This window comes from Nomascus leucogenys, chromosome 20, assembly GCF_006542625.1.
Source record: "Nomascus leucogenys isolate Asia chromosome 20, Asia_NLE_v1, whole genome shotgun sequence".
Taxonomy (NCBI): Eukaryota; Metazoa; Chordata; class Mammalia; order Primates; family Hylobatidae; genus Nomascus; species Nomascus leucogenys.
Genome location: NC_044400.1, coordinates 38,458,479 through 38,471,369, shown reverse-complemented (window position 1 = coordinate 38,471,369; position 12,891 = coordinate 38,458,479). Strand labels below are relative to the sequence as shown.

General features: G+C 39.1%; 1 protein-coding gene across 1 annotated transcript in view; it reads right to left on the bottom strand.

Moving 5' to 3' along the window:
- Nucleotides 1–12,891, bottom strand: part of TEC (tec protein tyrosine kinase) — a 148,010-nt gene that overhangs the window by 25,481 nt on the left and 109,638 nt on the right. Inside the window, exons 4-8 of the mRNA XM_003258426.3 lie at nt 10,500–10,581; nt 9,344–9,472; nt 7,692–7,732; nt 6,883–7,058; nt 2,798–2,863 (exon numbers count right to left, since the gene is read on the bottom strand). Of these exons, the coding sequence (XP_003258474.1) occupies nt 2,798–2,863; nt 6,883–7,058; nt 7,692–7,732; nt 9,344–9,472; nt 10,500–10,581 (494 nt within the window). The remainder of the gene's footprint in view (nt 1–2,797; nt 2,864–6,882; nt 7,059–7,691; nt 7,733–9,343; nt 9,473–10,499; nt 10,582–12,891) is intronic.

Sequence of the window (12,891 nt, the reverse complement as noted above, 5' to 3'; positions counted from 1 at the left end):
AAAAAAGCATGCCACAAAAGCTTTATTAGAGGCTAATACCTTTTGATGAAGGAATTATAAATCTAGAAATTAGGCCCTGAATTTGTAGGTCATTTGTCAGATTGTTCTTAGATATTAAATCCCTAATGTAAATTAGTTTTTCAGATTAGCTAGTTACCCCAAAACAGCAGTGTCAATAAGGAAAGAAGAGGTTTGAGGGCATTTCATCTTTTAACCCGGAAAGGTCAACCCTTGCCAAGCTTCTTGGTGAGAATGGGTGAGAATAAATCATGAAAAGAAGACAAGAGGTGGAAACAAAGGAAAAACATAAAACCAACCAGTTATACATCTTAGCTTGTTCTCTAATTTTGCCCTTCTAACTATGCCACCCACTCAAAGCCTTTCTCCTAAGCTTTTTCCAGTCCTAAGGGCCCTTTCATTTCTGTCACCTTCTCCCTTTACCGTCCTTCCACCAAGAACGTCCTCTTATTAAACATCGCAATGAATCTACCTTCTTTTCCAGCAATGGTCTCTCCGATCTTCTCCTCTCTACACTGTTGACTGGGTATGGAAGTTAGAACTAAGTTACTGATACCACTGGGAGCTGCGGGCCTGGAAATCCTGAGTTCAGCCCAGTGACAGTCTGTGGCCTGGGATTCCTCCTGGGCCCAAGCAAACAGCAGAACTGTTCACTCCACAGCTGCCAGAGGCTTTTTTTTTTTTTTTTTAAATACTTGAGAACATTTAAGTTGTTGTGATGGTGAATATTGAGTGTCAGCTTGATTGGATTGAAGGATGCAAAGTATTGCTCCCGGGTGTGTCTGTGTCGCCAAAGGAGATTAACATTTGGGTCAGTGGACTGGGAAAGGCAGACCCACCCTCAATCTGGGTGGGCACGATCTAATCGGCTGCCAGCGCAACCAGAATAAAAGCTGGCAGAAGAACTTGGAAAGACTAGACTGGTTTAGTCTTCTGGCCTACATCCTTCTCCCGTGCTGGATGCTTCCTGCCCTCGAACACTGGACTCCAGGTTCTTCAGCTTTGGGACTCAGACTGCCTTCCCTGCTCCTCAGCTTGCAGATGGCCTATTATGGGACCTCACCTTGTGATCGTGAGTCAGTACTCCTTAATAAACTCCCTTTTATATATACATCTATCCTATTAGTTCTGTCCCTCCAGAGAACCCTGACTGATACAACTGTGTTACAGGATGGACTTTGGCCAAAACAAAACAAAACAAAACAAAACAGAACATGGAGCAGGAAGACAGAATAGGGTCTCTGCCTGCCCACATGGGAACAGGTTTCCCCTTGGTCTTCTACTGGGCACGGTACAAAGGCCATGTGGATTCCCTGGCCTCTGAACAGAATGCAGTGGCACTCCCACGCTGGAGACTGAAGTACAGAGTTATGCAGAGGAAGAAAACTTCTCGGAAGAGAGAAAATTTCCAAATTAAGGTACATTTGAAACACTCGGGGCCATGAATCATAAACTTCAATATTGAAAAAGCTCATCTGAAATCACATGAGTCATAAAAGGAGTTCTCATATTTAGATAAGGATTATCTGGCTTCCAAGCATCCTCTTTTCCCAAATTCAATCAGTTCTCCACACTATCGCTTTAAAACCAGGCCCAAGTTTTCACCTTTTAGCACCTTCCCTCATTCTAAGGATTTTATAATTTTTCCAAAAATCTATTTGACTTAAGGGCAGAAATGCTACTTTATTTATATATTGTTTATACTCTCTCCTGCTTCTAAAATTACTCTGAGAGATCACACCCACTGAGCACTGTGGCCTTCTGAACTTGTTAACCCTTTCCTAGATGTGAAGGTACACTTATGGTACAGCAAGTGACACGAAGAGAGGAACAGCTTGTTGCTGCTGTTGTTTTTAAGGAAGTGAATGAAGCATCAATACCCCACCTCAGAATGACCATAAAAGAGCGTTTGATGTGTATGAGCCTCACATTACAACTTGGCCACACACTGCTAGTGGGTATATAAATAACACAAGTTATCTGGAAAGCAATTTGACGGCATGCGTTGGGAACCCTTACAATGTTCAGGCACAGCCTGTAGCCCACCACATAGATTTTAGAGATCCAGTTTAAGATAAGAAACAAGAGGTTATCCCACTGTTTTTTAAGTATAGCAAAGGTACCTAAAACAACCTAAACCACACAAATAAGGAAATGATTACATAAATTATTGGACATCGATGTGCCATCTGCCTGGTTATGTCCCTAAGGCCATACATAATGCTTGATACATGCTAAGATCTCAGTAAATATTTAATAAATTTATGATCAAATGAAATAAAATGTAGCTAGGAAAATGTTTTCAAAGAATATTAAAGTGTATGAGGAAATAAGCATGATTCTATCTTTTCAAAAATAGTAAAAAGATTGAAAGGAAATATACTAATGTTGACAAAGGTCAACTCTAATTAATTTGAGTAATTTTTTCTTATTAACATTTCCACTCTGGAAACTGTTCTGCTTATATCCTGAATGAATGGACATGATCTGTATTTCAAAGTCAGCTAATCTGTGATTTATTTCAAATCAGTTTAATTATGCTCATGTAATTTATGTACATAAGCTTATGTAACTCCATTCACACAGTACCTTCAGGAAAAATATATTATAGAGATTAATTCTCAGTCTTTCACCACATCAGACAATTGAGGTTAAGGCTATTTTAGCACCCCCTTCAAAGAATCATGAAAGATATCCATTAATCTTCAAAATGCCTTACATAATTAGGAAAATGAAAACTTTCTGATTTTCCACATTCACAAAATAAACATTTACTTACTCATATTGATCTAAGTTGTTTGATTTCTTTCCCGTTACATAATTACTTGGGATATATCCTTCATTCCTAGAAATAAGAAAAATACTTTAGGTAAACTAAGATTACTGGGAGGTTATTAAAAGAAAGAAAGATTATTGCCTCTTGAAATAAAGCATAATATTGCTTAAAGATTATAAGAAAGACTAGCTGACTCCCCAAAATTCAGTATCTGTAATTCACTTGACATTTTACAAAGTACTTTCACTTTTGGTCCCCATAAAAATTCTGGGGTAGGCAGGCATTATTGTACCCATTTTCTGGTGGGGAAACTAAAGCTTAGAAAGATTATAGGATTTTTTTTCCCCAAAGATCCTAAAGTGAGCCAGCAACAGGACCAGAACTCGAACTCTGGACTTGTGACTAGGTCCTGTGCTCCTCCAACATTCCACAATACGTCTCCAGAATTCACAATTTTGGTGGTATGTGCTAAAGAAACCACTACTTGAGAAAAGTCAAAGTGTTGGATTAAAAATACCCACCACTCTAATACCTCCATAGTTCTTATAGAATAGTTTCACAAAGGCTAATTCCTGGCCTTTGGGTCAGTATCATTTGGGGCACTTGTTAAAACAGCAAATTCTTGGGTCATAACCCAATAAATGCGAACTAAGAAGACCTATGTGAGGTCAAAAAATGTCTGATTTTACCCCAAATGACTTTTACACACATCACAATTTAAGATGCACTCTTATGTCAGTAGGAGCTAAGGTTTTCAGCATAAGAAAAGAGATACACATATAAAATTTAAAAATTGAGTAGAAACCTTATAATCTTAAATTTGAATTTAAAGTATTAGTAAGAACTCATAATACACACACACACACACACAAATATGTGCATATAGGTAGCTCTGTTGCACCGAGAAAGGCCCAGAAGGAATGGCAATCCAGCAGCAGTTAAAATCTTAGCATTGCCACTGTCTCCAAATACCATTTGTGACTAAAAGGAGCCAGTCCTCCTTAGAAAAATGTCGAATTGTGTCCAGGTGCAGTGGCTCACGCCTGTAATCCCAGCACTTTGGGAGGCCAAGGCAGGCAGATCACTTGAGGCAAGGAATTCGAGACCTGCCTGGCCAACATGGTGAAACCCTGTCTCTACTAAAAAATACAAAAATTAGCTGGGCGTGGTGGAACATGCGTATAATCCCAGCTACTTGGGAGGCTGAGGCACAAGAATCACTTGAACCTGGGAGGCGGAGGTTGAAATGAGCCAAGATCGCGCCACTGCATTCCAGCACCCCAGCCTGGGAGACAGAACGAGACTCCGTCTCAAAAAAAAAAAAAAAAAAGAAAAGAAAAATGTCAAATTGTAAGTTTGGCCAGAAAAATAAATACAAGATAACTTGAGCCATTTCACTGAGCCAGAAAGCAGGAAAGAAAAACTAACAGGGTCCTCTACCAAAAACAGCTACCATCGACCTGAAATTGGCCAGTTCAAGCAAAAAGAATAATGGTGGCAATAGATTGGAACCAAATATATAAGTATCCATAGTGACACTAAAAATAAACTGTTGGTTACCATTGTTATCACTAGAGACCTCAGTCATCAACTCATTATTCTGAAAATTAGTAAAAGTTTAAGAATCCAAATTTCATCTTTCCTTTCCTTCATGAACTAAACGAATTGGTAGATGAGGCAGTTCTTCTTTAGAGAACTACTAAACGCAGATGGAATGACAAAATTATGAAATCACCATTTTGTAATCCCTAATGAAATAATGACTCTTAAGAATCATTAATGAACCCCCAAATCATCAGGGTAAACACCGATGAAGAACTTTATGACAGATGAACAAGTCTGACGCCTGAACCACTAAGCAATCTTAGCATTATTAAAAGCAGGACAGCCAGAGATCACCTTCTAATGTGATCAAGCCTCTAGCTCTACTTGCCAGTTCACAAGAAATACAAGAAACACAGGCACATTAAGTGACACCACAAGAAAACAATCCGTTTAATCTAGATTATGGCTCATTTTAGTGTTAAATGACCTGCTTTCATCAATAAATCAAAAATGTAGAATAAGAGAAACATAAGAGATATATTAACCAAAATGCAGTGTGTGGGTCCTGGTTTGAATAAACCAACCGTAAAAATAAGTATTAGAGCTAATCGGGGAAACTGGAATCACATAATTGGTTCCATCCTTAGACCTGGGCCAGAGAAGCTCTTGCTCTGACCCCACACTTTTGAGAGCTCTGCAAAAGCGCGTCTTCCCTCTGACCTGAGTTCCCATGCTCCTTTCTAGGTAACTAGGACCCCAGAATTCCCTGCTCATTTCCAAAGTCTACATGCTTCTACTGGGTCCATCTTCCAAAAACCAAATTGTGCTGGCTGGCCACGTGCATTCCCTTTCACTGAGGCTGAAGGTGTGGCCAGGATGCGGGGTAGCTTTTGCAAACCACACAGTAAGAGTGTGGGTGTACAGGTTGGAAGATCCATATGGTACATGAGAGATAGAGCCAGGGCAGGAGGGAAGAAAGAAGAGAGGTAGCCCCCAGTGCCAGCTTTCCATGCACTGCAACATTCTGACACAGAGCTCTAAATCCAAACCATGCCTTTCTTGTCACTATGAAAGGGTATTTGTCAAGTTGGAGGATAAAGTCTGTTAGCTTGATTTATAACTCCTAAATACTTAGATATATGTTATGTGGATTTTCATTTGTACTCTTCCTCCAGGTACAAAAATATTAAGGGAAAGTCTACAGACGATCTTATTTAAAATACTATTATTAAGAATGATAATGACATGGCGGTGGTTTTTTTAAAAGTCTTTAGAATTTAGATTTAGGAGTGAAATAACATGATGACTTGAATCTACTTTTAAATATTCTAGAAAATAATGGAAGGATTAGACTGGCAAAATGTTGGTAATTTTTGAAGTCAAGCAAAAAGAGATTCCATTATACTATTATATACTTTTTGGATGCTTGAAAATTTCTACAACAAAAAAAATTAAAAATAGAAATCAATCTTATACAGCATCTGACAAGGAGAAGCAGTGACAACCTTCTTGTAAACATGGAATAAAAGGTTAAGAGTTGCAAATAAGTTAATAACGCACAGAAAAACGGCACTCATATATGCACCATGCCTAGGAATCAAGCAGAAGAGAAGGACCCTGCCTAAACCAGAGGTTTCCACTGCTTCTCCCGAAGTGAACTGAGGAACAGTGACTTGAAATTGGGGCTGGGGCTGGGAGGTGAGAGGGCAGGTGGAAGAAGAATGTGCTCTGGCAGGACAAAAAGTTCTCCTCTTCTCATCCACTGGAACTCAGAGTATAAGTGGGATTGCACTGCAGAGGTAAACACAGGATACAGAGTTTGCTTATGAAGCCTGCAAGATACTCATCCCCTACAGTTACCCCTATCTGCCCATATATTTATCAATGACAGGGTTGAAAGGACTGTTTTCTTTAAATCCTAAATTAACTTGTACAAAAAAAAGCTTGCTGTTTAATTTCCTGCATGTACATACGTATGTATTTTATACATACACAAACATATGCACATATATATAGACACACACATACATATATATATATATATATATATATATATATTCTCTTACTCCTCCATATATTCATGGAGAGAGAGAAAGAAGTGAGAAGAGGCTTCATTGCACTGTGTATGTGTATGCATACACACACACACACATACACATATGTACATATATATAGAGAGAGAGTCTAAGAAAAAAATTACAATAAACTATTTCTTAGAAAAATCTAAGATTACTTACTTATGGCAGGTGGGGACAAAATATAAAATTTAATTTCCCTCAAGGTCAAAATAATCATATTAAACATGTATCAGATGAGAAAGAGACCAATGTATTCTAACTTTTGAAAAGAAGTGATTGATCAATTTGCATTTACTGAGTGACCACTAAGAAAGGACTGTGTTACTACAAAGTAATAAAGTGTGCTTCCATTTATGGCTGGTGAAATTAGTCTCATTACACGATAGTTACGACTTATCTTCTTCTCACTCAGCACTTGACTCCCACCCACCCACTGCATGTCCCACACAGAGAGGGAATACTTACCCATATTTATCTCTTGCTCTCCACCAATGAACATCATTCTTTTCTAAAATGAGATACTCTTGGCCTCTCTCTAATCTGAGATCATGTCCTTCTGTCGCTTGGAAATCATACATGGCTACAACGATTTCTTCACTATTATCTTCTTCTTCTAGTGGAATTGGTGGGGGAGGCCTTCGCTAAACAAGGAAGATAACATTTGAAAGTTTAGTCTTCTATATGAAACTGATCATGAATCAAAACACTAAATGAGTCATACATCACCACAGAATAAAGTAGAAACCTCAAGTCTACTTACTATAATCCAACAAACTCTCATGAAGAAGAGTACTATAATTCCTGTTTCATAACTAAGGTAACAATGATGTAATTAACCCACTCAAAGTCACTCATATCAGATCAAGTCTTGAATGGGTCCAAAGTGCATGTTTTCTCCACTATACCCCACTCCTGAAAGGCACATCATTATATCAGTGAAGTCACTTCTTTGTCACAGTGTCGTCTTAAGACTGAAATATTTATCTAAAGTCCCACTCTTCTTAATACAACTCTTTAAGTGAAAATAGAGGCAAAATGCCAGATGATAACAGGATCTCCAATGATAAAATCTCATACAATTAAATTGGTATTATTTGACACCACAAAAAATTGAAATAAGCTATAGCACATCTGCTTCTGAGATGGTCCTAGGGGAAAATTGTGTCACATCAATGAATAAACCGCATACTCAATAAGCCACAAACGCTACCAAAACTTAAGACTTAAAGGCTTAAAATGTAAAGATTTACTATCGAAAGCTAAAGACCACCTACCTTCTTTGTTTCTGGTGCTGGAGGTAGTGCTTTCCTTATACCTGAAAATGCCAACAAAAACAGGTAAAAATGCTATCTACCAATAATTGATAAAAATAAGATATTGATAGTTTTAAGGAAAAGTGGGAATTAACACATAGACAAGCAGCACACTCTGACCAACTCTGGTGTATGCTGCTTGTATCTCTATTTTTTAGAACAGAATTAAAAACTGCTATTATAGCCGGTTTGCATTTCTGCCTTTCTGAACAGACTATAAATGCCACAGGGATTGAGGCCAGGCCAGTTCTTTGTATTCCCACCACTGCATAAACTGGGCACTCAACAATGCTCATGGAATCAAACATTGAAATCATGACAACACTGAGAAATTAATCAGCTTTGGCTGTCCCTTCCTCTACAGTCCACAGTCCTAGAGTTTTGGCTGACACAAGGCTACCCAAGATAAAGAATGTTTCCCAGCTAGGTGTGGCAATGGGACCAAATTCTAATCAAAGGATTCTGTGTACAAATGGGGTGTGCCATTTTTAGATCTCATCCCTAAAAGGATTTCCCATGGGCATCCTTGACCCCCTTCTTTCTGCTTCCAGGAAGAGAGAGACTGCTAGAGCTGGAGCAACCCGAGGAACCCCTGTAAGAATACCCCCAGCCCCGGATCACCCACCTATCACCTGTAGGTTATTACATGAGACTGAAATAAATTTCTCTCTAGTTTAAGTCACTGTAACTTTTGGGTCTCTTTTTACAGCAAGTCAGACTGTGCATTCACTAATACCAAACCTTAAGATATTTAAAAAAAATAGGGAACAGCCTTAGAAACTTGGGCTTCCTCTTTAATGTGCTAAGTTAATGTGAGGATATCCCAAGAGAATCAGGGTGCCAGGACTCATAGAACTGAGGGCTGGATGGACTGAGAAGGTCATCTGGTCTGGCCTCGTTCATAATACAGCATCCCTGCCAGGTAGCTGTTCTGCTCATATCCAGAAGCTCTGTCAGTTCTGATGGACCCAGTGAGCATTCTGCATGGCACCAGCAGGAAACGGTATATCCAATCATTACTATGGGTGTCCTACTACAGCACTAGTAACTTAACAATCTCCATGTTTTAGCTTATGACTAAGGGTCTCTCATTCCCAGGATTTATAAAGGTCTTAGGTGTCAAAATTAACCTTAGACATTGTTCATCTCAACATTTACATGTGAGTATCATTATGACATCTTACTCTTCTAACAGACTGAAGCCACTACTGAAATCCATACTGCTATACCCCATCAAAATGAGAACAGCCCTAATCAGACTGTGGATGCACTGCTACATGAGGTTTCTAGCTCCACATCTTGGTTTATTTGTTGAAGAACATTAATGCTTTTCAAAGCTGCTGACACTGCCACATTAGGCTCACACTTTCAATGGATTCATTTTGAACAAGATTCAATATTGTGATAAAAGCTTCCCAAAATAGACCTTTTGATTCCATGAGAAGTTCCCACTGTAACTAAATATAATTTTTCTTACAAAACACACCTACCCTACATTTTACACTGTACTAGAAAGTGTGCTGTACTTAATCAAAACCATGTCACTTTCTTACCATACCAATTATATGTTCATTCTAAGCACAATATAATTATGGAATAAAATGAGTACTTACTACTCTCAAAAAGATTGTATTTTTCACATCCGGGTGCTAATTTTTCAGTTTGTCTACAACACTGATAACTTCCATCTGTCCAGAATTTAGGATGATATTTAATCATAATATTATTGTTGTTCTTTATTTCTGTAATTCACAGATATAGTAATGATTAGTGAAATACAAAAGCGACTACAGAATGTTTCGTAAGTAACAGTGTCGATCATTACTTATTCCTTGGATACTATGTTTACTATAAGAATGCCCTTAGATCATAGGACTCAGCATTCAGAAAAGCTCTATAGTTCTCTTTGACCCCTTCTTTTTTGTGTGTGTGAAGCACCCTTGTTAGCAGAAATGACTGCTGCTACACCAATGATGGATAAATGCAAAAGTCAACCTGCCACCATTTTGTTCTATAGGAGAAGCAATGAGGACTATGCAGGACAAATCACCCATTTAAACCCTTCATGAATATGTCACTCCATCCACACCAAATATTGACTACATGGGCACTTTCTTAGAAAATACCAAATTCTGGGCCGGGCGCAGCGGCTCATGTCTGTAATCCCAGCACTTTGGGAGGCCGAGGCGGGCAGATCACCTGAAGTCAGGAGTTCAAGGCCAGCCTGGCCAACATGGTGAAACCCTGTCCCTACTAAAAATACAAAAAGTAGCCGGGCGTGGTGGTGGGTGCCTGTAATCCTAGCTACTCGGGAGGCTGAGGCAGGAGAATCACTTGAACCCAGGAGGCGGAGGTTGCAGTGAGCCGAGATCACACCACTGCACTCCAGCCTGGGTGACAGAGTGAAACTCTATCTCAAAAAAAACAAAAAACAAAAAACAAAACAAACGAAAAAAAAACAAGAAAACGCCAAATTCTGTTATCATGAAAGCTTGTGCTTTATCACCTTCAGATATATTACACATTAAATGGGAACGTGCTTTTCTTGGAAACTATATCTACTAGAAAAAAATCAGATTTTAAAAAGGGAAGTTATCTTCAATATGCTGGTATAACTAACAACAACAGCATATCCTTGGAGAAACACTTACTGTATGTAGATTAACAGATTACAAATGCAATAGATACATTAGCTGTATTTCTGTCTTAATGATAACAATATTATACATCCTCCAATTATATACAGAGCAATATTTCGTTGAGTTTTACCTTCTTTTAACTTCTTCACCCACAGGTCCCTGCTCTGTGGACTAGGTGCAAAAATGTAAAGTGTGTTAGCATCATGAACAACCTAAAATAAAACAAAAGATGGAATTGGTGAGGAGGACTTAGACACAGCACTTCTGTCTAGCACAGAACCCTTGGTACTACAGGCACCAATAAATGATTCTCAAATAACTGAAAGTCAATAACTTCATATCCAGAAAACCCAGGTTAATTTCTTACAAAAGCGCAAATACTTCTTCATTTCTACATTAAGTAGAATACACGTTTTGCAAAGGACCATGTTTTATAGAAGGAAAAAAAAAAGGCCAGGATACTTCATTAATCTCAGTATTTCTTTCAATCCAATTAACTAAAGTTCCTTAGATAAACTTGGTATAACAGACATTCAGTATTTCTCTAAATAATATTTTAGATGAATGGACTACTCCTTCAGCATCGCTCTTATAGTTTCCTTTTGCCACTATCAATAATTGCAGTAGCTAACTGGATTAAGCACTGACTATGCCAGCACTGTGCTGTGTGCTTTACAGACTTTAACTCAATTAATCCTGCCATCAAGGTACGAGTTTTTCTATTTTATAAATGAGAAAATAAAGGCCTATCCAGGCCCCCACTCCTGTGTAACTTCAGCAGATACCACTCATGCACCACGCACTGCAGATGCTGTCCCCTGATGTTGCACTGCCTAACCTGCCCATCGCCATTTGGCTGGTAATCCAGAAAGCCAGAATTCAGACTCCAGAGCCCAGCCTCTTAACCACAGTGCCTCACTTAGAGGTAGTCCTTGGTGGGCAATTAAATGTCTTACTTTTAACACTTCTAATATTATTAATAAGATAACCCTGGGAAACTAAGCCAGAAATTTTGTCATTTTATTCTTCATGGTCAGTCACGAGGCAGAAAAACCGTCTAGACTGGCTAAAAAGTAATACATGGCTAGAAACCTCCCTTTGTCACGTCCACACCCACTGGATTGAAAATCAAATAGCTCTTTCATTGATAAATGGTTATCACTGACCATATTCAATAGATAATTCCTTCTTGTTCATTTAAATCAAAGGAATGTACTTTTTTTTTTTTTCTTAGAGACAGGGTCTTGCTCTGTTGCCCATGCTGGATGGCAGTGGTGGAATTGCAGCTCACTACAACCTGGAACCCCTAGGCTCCAGTGATCTTCCCACCTGGGCCTCCAAAGTGCTAAGACTACAGGTGTGAGAGCCACGGTAACCAGCCAGAAATGCACTGTAATCGTAATGTGAACACCATAGAACAAATGATGCTATATACCATTCAGCACCTTGCTGGAACTGCACAAGACACATAAATGAATCGGACATGAAGCTTATTTCCAAGACAAATATAGAAATACCTTATTACAAGACAGAAAGTGAGCCATGATATCAGAGCGATAAAGTGCTAAAGGAGATGTGAAGAGATGTGTTTCCTCATTTGCTCCATGATTTTCACATTTATGCGGGCTTGCCCACACAACCAACTCTGTGCAGAAGGAACCACGCACCATGAACTAGTCATTCTGAATTGACAGTGAGATGTCTGGAAAAGACTGCTAGGGCCTCGGACCTTCCGGAAACCTGCGGTGTATTGTAATAACAATTTAATTTATTATAATAATTTACTGAGTCCCCACAATTGGGCTAAGCACTTTACATGCACTGCCTCATATCATCCATACAGCAATCCAGTTCTTTCTTAGTGTTAGAATCCTCATTTTTCAAATGACAAAACCAAAGTGGCTGAGATTAAGTCATATGAGTAGGATATTTAACCCCCAAATATCCCTTGACTGTTGCCCTCCTGGAATCTGCCTTTCCAGACTCCAAGCAGTCTAACTTCCCCACAAAACTCATCTCGTGTCAGTACCAAGAGCCTGTAAAACTTCCTTAAAGTTTGTTAGACTAGCTAACCGCCTCTCCCCACCAAAAAAACACCTAATCCAAATTCAGAGTTTCGATAACTAAAACTAGCTTGATATATTACCTAGCTAACTTGGGGCATTTGTATTTCTACGAGAAGTTTCTAGGAATAGCGCCTTGTTTTGGCATCTCAGGGTGTTTGGTAGGCTGAAGAGATATTTGTGGGCCAGTATCTCCCTGAGCAAACCTCAGATCACACCATGTTGGCCTCCTGGGGAGGAGGGTCCAGGGAGCTGCATTTCTCGCGGCCTTAATTCTTGTGCTGAGTCATCCTACCACAGCAGAGTCTGCTGGGGAGGGAAGAGCTTTGCAAACTTCAAGTGCAGAAACCATTTAAACAAGGAGGGAATACTCTCCCTCAGTAACACTACCCACTCGTAGTTACCCACCCTCCTATTTATATCTTCCATCCGCTCATTCATTTATTCCATAGACTTAAC